Here is a 15,724-nt window from a genome sequence, read left to right as displayed (position 1 = left end):
ATATTTTGGTCTAAATTAGAACAATTTTAAAATTTGATTGGTGTCAATTGCACCCATAACACTCTATGTGCCTCCGCCACTTACAGGTGACCATAATAATACAAAAAAAAAAGGAAACGATATATCTCCAAGATTTGTTAATGCATATATGAAAAATGAATCTGATGAGCAATGAGAATAGAGACAAGAAAGGGTAAATGAGAGAAGAAGAGGAACGTGGGTGGGGGCCCATTTTGAAAAGGAGCCGGCAGAGATGAGAGAAACAGAGCGCTAAAGCCACCTTCGTGCCACTGTCTCTCACCCTTCTCTTATAAGCACAAACACTACTTTTACTATCTTACGGCCCCTATGACCCGACTCCCACCACCTATGTTCACTTATAACCAAACAGACACCATTTATGGATCATCTTTATACACATAAGTATATGGATATAGTTTATTTTTTAGTCAACCAACATGTATAAAGTCCAGGGTAAGAGTATTAGATCTAAGTAGAATTACTTTCATAAGTTTTTGTTTCTAAACGTATTGAGTTATTATGACTTACATTAAAATTACCCCTTTCGAATTTACAACATCATGTATCGTATATTATATGGTTTTGGAGATGCAGGTGTGCATTAAGCCATAAAGAAGGTTACGAGTGTGTGGCATGTGATTGTGGTCGAGAGTCTTCTGCTTATTTCCGGTTGCGGCTAACGTCCCACTTGACTCTGTCAGTTGACGTCAAACTTCTCAGGCACTGACGGTGGAAACTCTGTATCTTCCATCCATATTTAACGGTGGCTTAAACGGTTCTCATTGTCATGTGGTGGCCTTCCCATGAAAATCCAAAACCACGCTCGTCATGCCCCAATTTTTTGAACCACGTGACAACAAACAACACACAACGAGCCTCATACAGTCTCTTAACAAATCCAAGATTATAAGATAGAAAATTCAGAAAACTAATCATATGACAAATGAAACAAGAAAAAAATCAATTAAATATATCGTATCGACAACTTTACTGATCACTTTATTTATATAGACTAAAATTTTTTCATATAGACGAATTTACTCATAGACGAGTTGATAGATTAATTACTCAAAGAGTCAAAGGGTTGGAACTTCACTTGAAGTTGAAACTGTGATATATGGTCAGCTATTACTTTCAAGAATTTTACTACATGCATGTTACTTACACAAATTTTAGGATGTTGATTATCCATTGCATCATCTCATGAAGTATCAGAATCATATATCTTTTAAAACCCTCATATCTATATTCTAAAAAAAAATTATGTTATCACACTATCAAACTACTAATTAACAATATTAGCTGGGTAACTTAAAAAGCATTTATAGAAGACAAGGAGGATAAGCTCATCAATTTTTAGGACCCTCGTGTGAAGCTGACTCACATGGAAATGCCATCACTCCTTCATGCCTATCCTTTATTAGAAACACTTCTCCACATTGATCTCATATATAAATTGCAAAATTAATGTAAATAACCATTATAATATATATAATCTTCTTGTTGTGGGTATCTTTTGTGTTTAAATGATGTAAGCTTGAGAAATATTTAAATTGCTTACTAACTCATATATATGCAGAGAAATAAAAATTGAGAGATACAAATGGGAAGAAAGTCTTATAGAAATCAAGTGTAATTTTATAGAGTAAGATGTGAGCTTAAATCTGATTTGGCCAGATTTCAAAAACTTCATATCAGATTTCTGGCAAGACTTAGGGGGATTATTGGTTTGAGAGTTAAATAGATTTTTTTTTTAAATCTAATAACACTAAATTTATCAAGATTGTAGATAATTTTTTACAAATCCACAACTAATAACACCAAATTTTAAGAGAGTTTTAAAAAGTCTTGATTGAATAACAACATATTTTACATAACTTTTAAAGAAATTTGTTTATATATTGTTAGCTAACGGTTACATTTGCATTTACTTTAGAGAAATACCCTAAAATAGCATTAAAACAAGTTTTTCTTTTTTGACAACAGAGTACAAACTTGTTCATTAAAACAAGTTTTATGAATAGTTATAGCACACAGTTCATAAATTTCCAAAATAGCACTATTTAACGCATTACCATATTTAAAATTAAGTTTTAGTTTTTTCTTTAGGTTTGCGTTCTTAATTTCACATTTATGGTATAGTTTTGAGGAGGTAGAATTTAGTATTTTAAATTCAGTATTTAATTTTGAAAAATAATTTTTGAAATATAGTGTTATTTTTGGAATTTTAGAGATGTTGTGCTATTTTTGAGAATCTTACTTTAGTTTATTGTGTATAAATTACTTTATTTTGTATACAAATTCAAATAGTTGACAAAAAAAAAATTCAAATAGAGATATATATTTATGTCTAACCAGGGAATTTGATTTTGACTTGGTTATGTTACGTTTCCTATATTATTATGGGAAATTATTTAGGTAGGTAAATATTTTGCTATGTAACTTCCTATTTTCTAATAGCTAGTTCCTATTTCTTATTGGACAATGAAAGCAGAATGAAGAATTCCTTTTTCTATAACTCCCTATTATATTTTGTTTTGGATATATATATATATATACAATTTATACACATTCATTTATTCATTCATAAATTTTCAAAACACTTCATAAATTTCTAAAATAACACTATTTAATGCATTACAGTATTTAAAATTAATTTAGGTTAGAGTTCTCAATTTCACATTTATAGTATAGTTTTGAGGGGTATAATTTAGTATATTGAATTTAATGCTATTTTTAGAATTTTAAAGATGTTGTGCTATTTTTGAGAATCTTCCTTTACTTTATTGTGTATAAATTACTTTATTTTGTATACAAATTCAAATAGAGATATATATTTATGTCTAACCAGGAAATTGTTTAGATAGACACATATTTGTCTAACCAGGAAATTATTTAGATAGACACATATCTATCTACCTATGATATTTTGTTTTGGATATATATACAATTATTCACATTCATTCGTTCATTCATATCTGTTTTTTTCTTTTCTACTAATTGTTGGATTTTCTTAACTTTCTTTTGTTTCTTGACTTTGTGACAAAGTCACAACAGAGACATGGCTCAACATAACGCGAACCAAAACGTCGACACGAGATACACCAAGATATACGTGGGAGGTTTGCCTTGGAAAACAAGAAACGAAGGTTTGAGAGACTACTTCCAACAGTTTGGAGAAATTATCCATGTTAATGTGGTTTGCGATAGAGAAACAGGACGATCACAGGGCTATGGTTTTGTCACGTTTAGAGATGCTGAATCTGCAACGAGGGCTTGCCAGAATCCAAAACCTATTATAGATGGACGAGAGGCCAAGTGCAATTTTGCTTATATTGGTGCTAGGGTTAACAATAACAAAAATGACCAACAACTACAATTAGCTACCTATGTACCTAACTGGGACCAGTTTGCACCGCAATATTATGCCTACAATCCTTATGGTTATTGGATACACCATGAACCTTACTACTTGTACCAACCGGGCTTTTGAGTTTTGACTTATGTGAGCCATCTCTTTCGTTGTTGTCTGATTCACTACTTGTTCTATTTGCTAAAATTCAACCTGTTTAACCCCCCTGCATGACTGTATAGTTAATTTTAATTATAACCTTTTTGTTTTCTTCATTGCATCTCCTCTGTATATTATAAAATTGTTGACCCGAGTCTGATCGAATTTTAATTTTTCTCCAAATTTGCCTTCTAAACATATATATTACTCACACTGATCAAATTGTAAATACTGTGGATATATTCTTTTCTTCCTTTTAATGTGAAGTTGACTTTTCAAAATGTTGAAATCTGAGAGAGTCCAACCTTTTCTGAAGATATTCGTTCACACTTAAAATCATTCTCAACCTCATAAAAAGAAAAAAAACTCCACAAGATCAGTTAACATCTTGAAATCAAAATCTACGAACTGATCATCTTCATCCTCAATGGGAAACTGTCTAAAGCCTCTCAAAGAACAACCTCCTCCTCCTCCTTCAATTTCTCCCAAGCCTCTCATCATTAATCCTGGTACATCTCTGTTTTCAAATGCACTTTTTTACTTTTGTTTACACACAAAATCTAAATACGTTAGTTATATATACAAAAAGTGGAGTCAGAAAAGGAGAGTTTGAGAGAGTTCAGCTTTGCGAAATTGAGCAAGGCAACAAAGAAATTCAAAGAATACGGGGGGTGTATTCAAATTGACATTTTAAGTGATTTGTGTGAAATTTACAAATTTCATGTTATTCAATCATGGATTTTAAAAAGTCTATTAAAATCCACTGTTATTGAACTGATGATTTAAAAATCTACTTTAAAATCTATTAAAATCTCTTGTTATTGAACTGATGATTTAAAAATCTACTTTAAAATCCACTGTTATTCAAAACAGTTTTGTGGATTAGGAATTTAATAATTTTTAGGATTCTGGAGGATTCTAGAGGATTTGTTTAGTTAAAAATACAGAAATCCAAATCTCATGGTTTTAGGTGGGATTTGAAAGAATTTTACAGAAAATCATATGAACTTCCCTAAAATCTATCAAAATTCTAAATTTACTAAATCCCATCAAATTCTCCAAAATCATGGTTTGAATACATGTATGTAGAGAGTAACGATGGTGGTGGTTTTAGAACAATCTACCAAGGCTACATTAATGAGACAACCTTTGCTCCATCAAGAACTGGAATCGCTGTTTCCGTCATGGAATGTTATCAAGATGATACTCGGGATATACAAGACTGGAAGGTAAACCAAAATTTTTCTGTCCATTTTTACACTTAACTACTATTTATATCTTCTTGTCTATATTTACGTATGGGCACAAACCCCATTTGAGTTGTAGGAAGAAGTGAAGTCACTTGGAAGTATTTCTCATCCTAATTTAGCCAAACTTTTAGGTTACTGTTGTGAAGAAAACAGATCATTCTTAGTTTTCAATACTTCCACAAGGGAAGTTTGGACCGTCACATTTTCGGAAGTTAAGATCTCTTCTAAATCAATGGCTCCATATATAGTTCTAAAAAACAGTTATAATCGATTTTGGTTTTACATACAGTTTCATGTTTTCTCAACAGAAGAAGGAGAAGCATTGCTGTGGGAAATACGCGTTAAGATAGCCATTGGAGCAGCTCAAAGTATTGCGTTTCTACATTCGGTCAAGAACACCGCGCTATATCGAGAACTCAGAATGTATAACATTTTGCTTGACGAGGTAAATGACTTTAGACTACTCCTCGTCCTGTTCTTATTGTTTTTATATAATCTTACATTAATAATGAAACTTGAACTTTTGGACTTCATCAGCACTACAACACAAAGTTGTTCTATCTTGTATCAAATAAACTATGTTTGTTAGAAGACAGTATCACGACTGCATTCATAGGAAGAACTGAATATGTAGCTCCTGAATATGTAATCTCAGGTACACCCAAAATCTTAAGTTTTGTTTTACAATAACTCTAGTTAATATTTCGTTGTTGGATATGTTTAAGATAATTTGTGTAATACACACGTAGGTCATTTGGGAATGAAGAGTGATGTGTATACATTTGGTGTTATCTTGTTTGAGATTTTAACTGGTTTGAAAGCTTCAGATGGTAAAAAGAATAAGAACCTGCAAAGCTTACATGTCTGGACTAAACCTTTCTTGTCCGATCAAAGTAAAATGCGGGGAATAATCGATCTTCGACTTGGGAACGATTATCCTGTGAATGCAGCGACACAGATGGGAAAACTCATCAAAAGATGCATCAAGCTGGACACTAGCAAACGACCATCGATGCAACAAGTCTTGGATAGGTTGAGTGATATAGCAGAGATCAAAGATTAATAATCCGTAGAGGTAAAATGAGATTTGAAGTTGAACAAGTTTGGACCGCCAATTGTAATAACGTAGTGGTTTATTCATAGGACAAAAAAAAACAAAACTGGAGCCTATATATGACATTTCTGAAACAGTAAGTGTTTGAACCCAAGAACTCCAACATCTATTAATCTTAACACTTCTTATATCTAATTTAAAAACATAAACTGAAGATACAAACTGAAAATTTAAAATGTGGTAATAAAACAATGCAAACATAAATAAAAGTTTAAAACAATGCTAGCTAAACGTATTACAGTGTTACACACACTGATCAAATAGTCAATTGTACTGTGGTTTTTCCTGTTTTTTCTTTTTCTTGTAATGTGAAGTTGACTTTTCAAAGGATTGAAATCAATCGAGTATTTTATTCTAACTAGGATCTGTGTCGCGCTACGCCGCGGGAATATTTTTTCTACAGTTTTATTTTAATTATTTTGAGGATAATTTTTGTATCGTGTTGACTCTCACTATATACTTTAATTATATCTCCTCGTTGTAGCTTTCCCACGGCGTTCATATTCTTACCTCTCATTATCTTTCTATTGCCAGAGATAATCATTCTGTGAAGCCGTGTAGTTTATCGTATCTCTTTCCAGATTCAAAATGCGTCTCCGAAAAAATAAAAAGCAACATCGTCATTTTGGCTGATTACTTTGTTATCTCCATTGAACATCCAATATTCCAATATTTTCTACTGTCTCCGTTAGCTAACGTATTTTAAAGTAGAAAATGAAAAGTGATGTGGAGGGAAATGAACAACAAACTTCACCGTAGTTCTCGTAATTAATCACAAACAAAGATCGAATACTGGATGTTCTCACAATTTTTTGGTTTGCTGAGTAATTGAAGGACAACAATTTCTTCACCTATTTTATCTTTCTACGATTTGGGCTATTTACTTAACTTTTAATTATGAGTATAATTAGATTCCTATGTAATTGTATTTTGCTATTAGCCTGTTAGGCTTGAGCCATTATTCAAAAATAGAGCAAATTAACTAAAAATAGTGACATGGAGAGATGAATATTATTGGATATCAAAGTTGATCTGTATTAATTTTTATAATTTGATTGGCTACCTGTTTTAACTAAGGTGTCAGTTCCAGAATTCTCTAAAATGCCGAAGTGTCAACACGGGAGAGAAACACATCCTACTTTTAGAATCATTCAAAGTAGTATTTTAAAAAAAGTTGTGATAATTTGAATAACAAGAGATTTAAAGTTGGATTTATAAACTATTAATTGAATAACAAGAGATTCTAAATTATTTTAAAGGACTTTCTATAAATCTTAATTGAATAACATAGGATTTCGTGAGATTTTTTAAAATTCTCAATTGAATAACAATGAATTTTAAGAATACTTTAAAATCCTTTAAAATGTTAAGTTCAATACCCTCTTATTGTATTGATTATTGTTTGGTTGAAAAAAATAAACTTAAATTAGGATTAAAACAAATAAAATCCTACAAGGATAGTTAAGTTCAATACTCCCCCTTAAATGCTTTAAATATCAAATCATGAATCATTGATGATTTGTGTCTATAATTCTATATACACACATTCATTTTTTCAACTTTTAGAAAATAAAATAATAATAATAGCTACTAAAATAAAATTTTAAATAACGTATCTATGTTCAATACTCCCTCTTAAATGTTGTGTATAAAATTTTAATTAACGACAAGTGTTTAATTTCTGCTCCTTCTAAACTCTGTATTTTTTAAGCCAAGTCCCCTCTCTGTCTCCTTGTCAGCGTTAAAACTCAAAAGAAGCATCTCTCTCTCTCTCTCGATTCTCTCACGTAAGTTCTAAGGTTTCGTCGATTCTTTGTTTCCGGCATAAAATTTTCGAACTTGATTTCTGTAGTCTTTTGTTCGTTTCTTCGCCAAAACTCTGCTTTCTTCAGGTAATCTCTCTCATTCTATAACATATCCTGCACAACCTAATCAACTATTCCAAAAATTTCTTCAGTAGATATAAGTTAGAACTTGGATTTTGATAGCTCACTCATGTGTTGCTTGCTTCTTTAAATTGTATATGAGTATGATGTAAAAGCTCTGTGTTACAGGCCACTTACTAAGACGGATACCCATAAAATATGGATAGATCATCATCTGTTCCAGTCGAAAATGTTGATTGGATCAGTAAACTCCCCGATGATTTATTGCTCATGATCGTATCAAGACTGTCCACAGAAGAAGCGGTAAGGACGAGCGTTGTGTCCAAACGATGGGAACATGTGTGGAAGCACATGTCTCATCTAGTTTTGGACATGCCAAAGAAGTTTACCGATTCTAACATTACCCTCGATGTTTCGAATCGTGTTGCTACACTGATGACCAAGGTTCCCTTCTCTCAAATTCTCTTCTTCTTCTTCTTCCTTCCTTTTTGTCCATGTGTTTTAAATCATTTTTTTTCTGTTTCTCAAGATTATTAACAATCACCGTGGACATCTAGAGAGCTGCGTAATCGAGTACGATTACACAAACGGGATGCTGAATACTTGGATTCAATCGCTCACCGGTGTGAGGCATGTTGAAGGTTGATGAGAGAAGAACACCTCAGTGTATAGGAAATAATATATTCTCTCATAAGAATAATGTTACAATATACAAACATATATATAGAAATGTGATTTAACCTACTTTCCTAACTAGTGAGATCCTATAGAATATTTACAAATCATTCATATGATTATGATATATTTACATATCTTGTAGATATCCTCTTATACGCCCCCTCAATCTCAAGGGGATTAATGAGAAATCACGGAATTAGCTTCTTGAGATTGATTTGGATTATTAGGCATAGGCATAGATCTGATGCGGTGCAGATGAAGGTGTGATGGAAGTCATGATTGGTGATGAATCTGCCGATTGACTTTTTTTTCTTTTTTTTCTTTTTTTTTTTTGGTTTTTTTTTTAAATGAGAAAAGCAGTATTTTTATAAAAAAAAATAATTGAAACAAATAAAATTTCAAAAAAGCATCCATGGATTGAAACGGGAAAATAAGATGGGTTTTTTTTTTTTTTGTTAATTTAAAGAAGCACTATGGCTTGATCCAGAGGCTCATAAAAACTTTGAATGACGAAAACGATTTTTTTTTTTTAATATAAAACAGAAAATTGAAAGATAAAAGGAGGAATAAGAAGAAGCATAATAGCTTAGATTCAGAGGTCTAAGATGGTAGACTTGAATAAAAAGAAGCTTGATAGCTTGATCAAGAGATTCATGATGAACTTGAATTGAGGAAGCACTTAGCTTAACAGAAAATAAAAAGAACGAGTTTGATTGTTAGATCAAAACTCAGGGAGCAAACCTGCTCTGATACCATGTTGAAGGTTGATGAGAGTTTAGGAATGGAAGAATTGTATATTGACTCTCTTAAGAATAATGTTACAATATACAAACATATATATAGGAATGTGATTTAACCTACTTTCCTAACTAGTGAGATCCTATAGAATATTTACAAATCATTCATATGATTATGATATATTTACATATCTTGTAGATATCCTCTTATATCCTCTTATAAGGCAGACCAAACATCTCACACTTAGACATTGTTTTGGACTAGAGAAGTGGCCAATGTGTCCCGACTTCCCACAAGACTCATTCTCATTTTCAAGCCTCACATCACTCTCGCTATCGTCATACATATTCAGAACCTCGCATTCCTTCAACAACTGCCAAAATCTCATGACCCTCAAACTCTCATGTACGTACGCCCCTGATGTTGGACTCTATAACAGAATTCTTGCATCTTGCCCTTCCCTGGAGGTGCTTGTACTAGGCATCGGTTGCACCAAAAAGGGTGGTCCTTTGAAGATTGACAACAAAAAATTAAAGTTCTTGAAAGTTTCATCACATTGCATTGGGATTGATGGCATTAAAGTGTCTTCACCTTGTTTGCATATCCTCGTTATCGTTGATAGTCTCTCATCATGTAGGAGATATAACTCTGACCTCACGTCTCCTCTACTCCAGTTTAATAGAAACTTGGCAAGGCTAAGCTTGCCTCACGTCAGCTACAACATATCACAGGTATATATATATATATTGTTACATGCATCCCTCTGTGTAGTCAATAATGTATTTTAGAAAATATACGTACAGAAGGAACTAATGGTGTGTGATGTACATGATTAAGGAGGAAAATTGCAAAGGGCATGAAGAATATGTGGTAAACTCATGTAGTTCGTTCTTGAGAGGATGGCTTGCACTCATGTCAGTGAGTGTAGATTTAATGAATCCAAGAGAAGTTGCGAGGTTAAGACAAGTCTTACTTGTATGCACTGTTCCCATTATTGAGCTTGAGCTAATATTTAAGGTATGTTACATTCATTCTTCTGAGTCATGACTAGCAAGTATTAATCTTTTTTTTTTAAAAAAAATTAGAGATATAGTATAATTAATATAAATTGAGTTGGTATATGGAGAATAACAATGCTCCCAGGGAAGAAGTCGGTAAGGACAAGTTGTGGAGTGAGAATATCAAAGAGCCGTTCCCAAATGCTAAATTTCGCGTGGATTCTTTGTGGATGTAGAACTTCAGCGGTTCAGAGGAAGAGTTCGCTTTCGTGTCTTGTTTGATTAGGCAAAGGACTGTGAAAAAAAATATGATGATCAAGACAACGTCGTTTCCTGATAGAAAGAAATTGGAGATAGAAACGGCTGTGGCTAAGCTACAAGCACTAAAAGCGAAAGATCAGTGGGCGCTTAGCATCAAATGTTTCTGATGGTAGACCTTTTTGGTTCCCCCATCTTTCCAAACTCTTTCTTTTATTTCTTTTAATGTGAAGTTGACTTTTCAAAACGTTGAAATCTGAGAGAGTCCAACCTTTTCTGAAGATATTCGTTCACACTTAAAATCAGTAAACATCTTGAAATCAAAATCTACGAACTGATCATCTTCATCCTCAATGGGAAACTGTCTAAAGCCTCTCAAAGAACAACCTCCTCCTCCTCCTCCTTCAATATCTCCCAAGCCTCTCATCATTAGCCCTGGTACATCTCTGTTTTCAAATGCACTTTTTTACTTTTGTTTACACACAAAATCTAAATACGTTCGTTATATATACAAAAAGTGGAGTCAGAAAAGGAGAATTTGAGAGAGTTCAGCTTTGCGAAATTGAGCAATGCAACTAAGAAATTCAGACAATACAAGATCATAAAAGGTAATGATAATGGCTGCTGTATTCGAACATTCTACCATGGCTACATCAATGAGACAACCTTTGCTCCATCAAAAACTGGAATCGCTGTTTCTGTCATGGAATGTTATCAGGATAGTTCGCAGACTCTACAAGACTGGAAGGTAACTTAACTCTGTCCATTTTACTGTATATCTTTTCTTTTTGGTCTTAATTTATGTATTGTATGCATCTGATGAGCACAGAAACAATTGAGATGCAGGAAGAAGTGAAGTATCTTGGACGTCTTTCTCATCCCAATTTAGTCAAACTTTTAGGTTATTGTTGTCAAGATAACAAATCATTCTTAGTTTTCGAATACTTGCATAAAGGAAGTTTGGACAGTCACATATTCGGAAGTTAAGATCTCTTCTAATCAATGGGTCCATTTCTAACAATCAGTATACTCGAATTTTGCTTTACATACAGTTTCATGTTTTATCTGAACAGAAGAAGAACAAGAAGCATTGCCGTGGGAAATACGCGTTAAGATAGCCATTGGAGCAGCTCAAAGTATTGCATTTCTACATTCGGTCAACAACAGCTCACTATATAGAGAACTCAGAATGTATAACATTTTGCTTGACGAGGTAAATGACTTTATACCATTCTTTTCTTGCTTCTTATTGTTTATAATCTTACAATAATAACTTTCGGACTTCATGATCAGCACTTCAACACAAAATTGTTCCATCTTGGATCAAAGAGGGTAGGTTTGTTAGAAGGAACTGCATTCATAGGAAGAACTGTATATATAGCTCCTGAATATATAATCTCAGGTACACCAAAATCGGATTACAAAAAACTCTGATTAATATTTCGCGGTTTGATGTTTAAGACAATTGTCTAATGTATACATAGGTCATTTGGGAACGAAGAGTGATGTGTATACATTTGGTGTGATCTTGTTTGAGATTTTAACTGGTTTGAAAGCTTCAGACTGTAAACATAATGAGAACATGCAAAGCTTACATGTCTGGACTAAACCATTCTTGTCCGATCAAAGTAAAATGCGGGAAATAATCGATCCCCGACTTGGGAACGATTATCCTGTGAATGCAGCAACACAGATGGGAAAACTCATCAAAAGATGCATCAAGCTGGACACAAGCAAACGACCATCTATGCAACAAGTCTTGGATAGGTTGAATGATATAGCAGAGATCAAAGATTAATAATAATGCGTAGAGGTAATGAGATTTGAAGTTGGACAAGTTTGGCCTCAGTGGTTTATTTATGGATTAATCTGATTGTGTATCTGAATTTTTATAGCAAATTTGAAAATTTTAGACAACTAAACTGAACTGGACTAAAATCTGACTATATTGTGTATCACAACTAAAATCTCCCTCTATGTCTCATCAACTTAACAAAACTTACCAAACTGGACTTGACTCTCTCTTCTTCTATATTTGAGTCTGAGAAAAAATTTGCCACAAACGTGGCTTATATGGATACAGGCATACCCAACCTTGCCTTGTATGCCACGTTCTTTGTTTGGCCTGAGTGAGTAATTGAAATTTTCAAAGGGTTGATTTCTGAGGCCAGTCTAAACCTTTTTTTCTTTCTTATAGCTTCTTTCATTTATTTCAAACTCTTATTAAACCCTATGAGACCGAACTTGTGAATTACAGTCCAATTTTGAGAGCCAAAGAGAATAAGAGATTGAGAAACAACAAGCATTTGAAGCCTTTGATCGTCAACAATGGGAAACATTGTAACGCCTTTCAAACAACAACAACCTTCTTCATTTGCTTACCAGCCTCTCACCGACCCTCTACTTTCAGGTACATGCAACTCTGTTTTTTAAATGCACGTTTACTATTGTTTACATGTAATGTTTTTAAAAAAATGCGTGGCTCAAATTTATGTATGTATATGGAAAAGTGGAGGCACAAAACGAGAATATGAGAGTCTTCAGATTTACGGATTTGAAGAAATTAACCAAGAATTTCAGACAAGACAGGGTAGTAGAATGTGAAAATGGCTCTGTTCGAAAATTCTACAAGGGATACATCGATGAAACCACATTTGCTCCATCAAGAACTGAAACAGGAATCGCTGTTTCTGTCATGAAATTGGGATGTGATAGGTCATGCTCTCTACAGGAATGGATGGTACGCAAAAAAGCCTGTCTCTCTTTCATTGTATTATGTCTTGTCTACTTATCTGATGGGGGACAAAAAACCTATGAGTACTTGCAGGAAATAGTGAGGTCTCTAGAACACATTTCTCATCCTAGTTTGGTCAAGCTTTTGGGTTACTGTTGTGAAGATAACAAATCACTCTTCTTGGTTTTCGAATACTCGCACAGAGTAAGCTTGGACCGTTACATTTTCGGAAGTTAAGATCTCTTCCCAATTATAACAATCTGTATATATAGATAATATCTGCATTACATATAGAGTTTCATGTTTCCCTCAACAGAAGAAGAAGAAGCATTGACATGGGAAATACGGGTTAAGATAGCCATTGGAACAGCTAAAGCTCTTGTCTTTCTCCACTCGATCAACAACAGCCCGCTAAATCGAGAACTTAGAATGCATAACATTATGCTTGACGAGGTTGTATATATATATGGTTTTATTTTCATTAATTCTTCTTTCTTTATGTTTAATGATCTTAGAAAATTAATATATGAGTTTGGATGTCATCAGCAATACAATGTTAAATTGTTTTATGTTGATTCAAACAAACAACATCGTTTGGTAGACGAAGGTCACACTGCGGGAAGATTTAAATGTCCACCTCCTGAATATTCGTCAGGTGTGCACCAATATCTGTTTTACAAACTTCTGATATTAATCCTTCATTGTTCAATGTTGTTAAGACAAGTGTGTACTGTGTAGTAACGCATGCAGGTCGTTTGGGAAAGGAGTCCGATGTTTACGTCTTTGGTATGATATTGCTTGAGCTTTAAACTGGTTCGACATACAAAAAGATATTCCAGTACAAGAAACGCTTAGGTGTCTGCACTACGTCTCTCTTGCCCCATAATTATAAGGTTGCGGAAATAATTGATCCCCGGCTTGGGAACAATTATCCAGTGGATGCGGCGACACAGATGGGTACACTCATCAACAGATGCACCGAGCAGGATACCAAGAAACGACCATTGATGCAACAAGTTTTGGATAGTTTGAATGATATTGCAGATATTAAGGATTAATGTTTAGAGGTACTGATGATATATACAATAAGCATACAAAGTCTTAATACATGTTTATGAAGTCGTTCTCGTTCAGCAGCTAGTTGCATGACCAGTTTTTTCATGATCTTGTTATGTATAGCACTCAGATACCATAATCAACTTCTTTTCTGTATAGTTAACCCTGTTTTCAGCCTTCAAAACTTTGGATTTAAGATCATCAATCACATCCTCCCTATCAGAAAGATAGAAACAGTAGAGTATAACTTGTTCTGCTTTTCTTTACTTGCTTCAACAGCTGCAAGCCTGCAACTGCATGCTCTAGTTGAAGATCTGAGTCCCTCAAGTGTTTCTCAAGCGATGCTTGAGACAATTTTGGTGTCTTCGAGTTAAACGTCCAAACACACACATAAACCTAAATCTTGAAATACAGAAATAGGTTCCAAGGTCATATATAAACCCAATCTTAAAGGGAGACTTGATCAAGAAACAAATGTGATAAATGTTACCTCTTAAGTATAAATACCAGGTGTGGAAACAATGCATTCTCAACAGAGTTTTCATAATTATCAAAGTAATCACAAAGTTCTACACTTGGATTATCCACTTAAGATACTTCCGTTAATGCAATTGAAGATGTCTCTGCATGCTGATCAGCCATTGCCATTGTTTGAAGATGAAATCCCTGCAACAGTAACACTGTAGTTCAGTGGTTTATTTATAGAACAACAAAATAAAACTGGAGACTGTGAGATTTCTGAAAAGTAAGCCAACGTTAGGATCAAAAACATTGCAATAATTAAAATCTTCCTCTAAGTCTCATCAACTTAACAAAACTTACCAAACTGGACTTGACTCTCTCTTCTTTCTATAATTGAGTCTGAGAAAAATTTCCACAAACGTGGCTTATATGGATACAGACCGTGCCTTGTGTGTGTGCCACTTTCTTTGTTTAGCCTGAGTGAGTAATTGAATATTTCAAAGGGTTGATTTCTGAGGCCAGCCTAAACCTTTTTTTTCTTTGTTATTAGAAAGTAGCCCATGTTAAAATGTTAAAAAATATTGTTAACCAATCTATGGGGAATTAACCAACTGTGCTACTGATTCTTGGCAGATTTACATGCAAAAAAATGCATTTTATTATTTTAGGTGGGTCAGTTGACCCCCCTTCCTTCTACATAGGTCCACCGCTGCGATGCGTGGTTTATATATGCATTATTAACTTCAAATATAAAATAAAGTTTCTATTCAATTATATATGATATATAGAGATGTAATTGCTAATATATGTCTTAAAAAATAATATTCATAATACTACGGTTCAACTACAATTTATAATTTATATATGTTATATAGTATTTCAAAGAAGGATCATGAAAAAGAGGAAAGTTAAAGTACATACTAAATAATTTTTATTACAATATATTGTTGAAATTACTAAAACAGTATGCTACTATAGTAATAAGACTATTATTTATAGCAAAGTCAACTATATATGG

General features: G+C 33.4%; 4 protein-coding genes, 1 non-coding gene and 1 pseudogene across 10 annotated transcripts; 5 read left to right on the top strand and 1 right to left on the bottom strand.

Annotated features, from left to right (window-relative positions):
• The first annotated feature begins 155 nt into the window (after positions 1-155).
• On the top strand, positions 156-3,521 carry LOC104772211 (uncharacterized). The gene is given in 4 exon segments (XM_087505818.1): positions 156-193; positions 616-741; positions 3,070-3,403; positions 3,405-3,521. Coding segments are annotated over 4 exon segments (615 nt in total).
• Positions 729-865, bottom strand: LOC147918467 (small Cajal body-specific RNA ncR14). Its single transcript, XR_015594336.1, has one exon.
• Positions 3,522-3,801: 280 nt separating the features above from the next.
• Positions 3,802-5,990, top strand: LOC104769362 (inactive serine/threonine-protein kinase BKN2). The gene is given in 7 exon segments (XM_010493559.3): positions 3,802-4,041; positions 4,622-4,761; positions 4,859-4,946; positions 4,949-4,993; positions 5,091-5,227; positions 5,320-5,437; positions 5,532-5,990. Coding segments are annotated over 7 exon segments (924 nt in total). The 5' UTR covers positions 3,802-3,959; the 3' UTR covers positions 5,846-5,990.
• A 1,302-nt stretch (positions 5,991-7,292) lies between these two features.
• Positions 7,293-10,653, top strand: LOC104769363 (F-box protein At1g80960-like; annotated as a pseudogene). Its single transcript, XR_015593314.1, has 6 exons — positions 7,293-7,788; positions 7,951-8,226; positions 8,312-8,416; positions 9,426-9,929; positions 10,039-10,215; positions 10,325-10,653. The product of XR_015593314.1 is annotated as an F-box protein At1g80960-like (transcript).
• Positions 10,654-10,717: 64 nt separating this feature from the next.
• LOC104769364 (inactive serine/threonine-protein kinase BKN2) lies at positions 10,718-12,376 on the top strand. Of its 3 annotated transcripts, none has more exons than XM_019242253.2 (6): positions 10,718-10,892; positions 10,973-11,202; positions 11,301-11,436; positions 11,528-11,667; positions 11,748-11,856; positions 11,939-12,376. In XM_019242253.2, the coding sequence occupies exons 1-6, from the start codon at positions 10,808-10,810 to the stop codon at positions 12,250-12,252; spliced, it is 1,014 nt and encodes a 337-aa protein (XP_019097798.1). In that variant the 5' UTR covers positions 10,718-10,807; the 3' UTR covers positions 12,253-12,376. The 3 variants fall into 3 exon arrangements, with proteins under 3 accessions (XP_019097798.1, XP_087361819.1, XP_087361818.1); XM_087505693.1 differs by having other exon boundaries at positions 10,756-10,892; positions 11,284-11,436; XM_087505692.1 differs by having other exon boundaries at positions 10,759-10,892; positions 10,982-11,202.
• Positions 12,377-12,724: 348 nt separating this feature from the next.
• Positions 12,725-14,402, top strand: LOC104769365 (inactive serine/threonine-protein kinase BKN1-like). 3 transcript variants are annotated; one of them, XR_015593316.1, is made up of 5 exons: positions 12,725-12,864; positions 12,965-13,194; positions 13,282-13,392; positions 13,505-13,641; positions 13,735-13,786. XR_015593316.1 is itself a non-coding variant. In XM_087505694.1 (5 exons), the coding sequence occupies exons 1-5, from the start codon at positions 12,783-12,785 to the stop codon at positions 13,995-13,997; spliced, it is 861 nt and encodes a 286-aa protein (XP_087361820.1). In that variant the 5' UTR covers positions 12,725-12,782; the 3' UTR covers positions 13,998-14,402. The 3 variants fall into 3 exon arrangements, 1 of the variants encoding a protein (XP_087361820.1); XM_087505694.1 differs by adding an exon at positions 13,927-14,402 and having other exon boundaries at positions 13,282-13,420; positions 13,505-13,843; XR_015593315.1 differs by having other exon boundaries at positions 13,282-13,641.
• The last annotated feature ends 1,322 nt before the right edge of the window (positions 14,403-15,724 follow it).

Source organism: Camelina sativa, chromosome 20 (assembly GCF_030686135.1).
Source record: "Camelina sativa cultivar CO46 ecotype springtype chromosome 20, ASM3068613v1".
In the NCBI taxonomy this organism is placed as follows: domain Eukaryota; kingdom Viridiplantae; phylum Streptophyta; class Magnoliopsida; order Brassicales; family Brassicaceae; genus Camelina; species Camelina sativa.
Note: the sequence above shows the minus strand (reverse complement) of the source record. Positions and strands in the feature narration are given on the sequence as shown.

Coding starts and splice junctions, on each gene's coding strand:
- LOC104769364 (XM_019242253.2), top strand. CDS start 10,808: ATGGGAAACTGTCTAAAGCCTCTCAAAGAACAACCTCCTCCTCCTCCT. Junction 10,893..10,972: donor GCCTCTCATCATTAGCCCTG/GTACATCTCTGT, acceptor ATATACAAAAAG/TGGAGTCAGAAAAGGAGAAT. Junction 11,203..11,300: donor AGACTCTACAAGACTGGAAG/GTAACTTAACTC, acceptor ATTGAGATGCAG/GAAGAAGTGAAGTATCTTGG.
- LOC104769365 (XM_087505694.1), top strand. CDS start 12,783: ATGGGAAACATTGTAACGCCTTTCAAACAACAACAACCTTCTTCATTT. Junction 12,865..12,964: donor CACCGACCCTCTACTTTCAG/GTACATGCAACT, acceptor TATATGGAAAAG/TGGAGGCACAAAACGAGAAT. Junction 13,421..13,504: donor GGACCGTTACATTTTCGGAA/GTTAAGATCTCT, acceptor TTCCCTCAACAG/AAGAAGAAGAAGCATTGACA.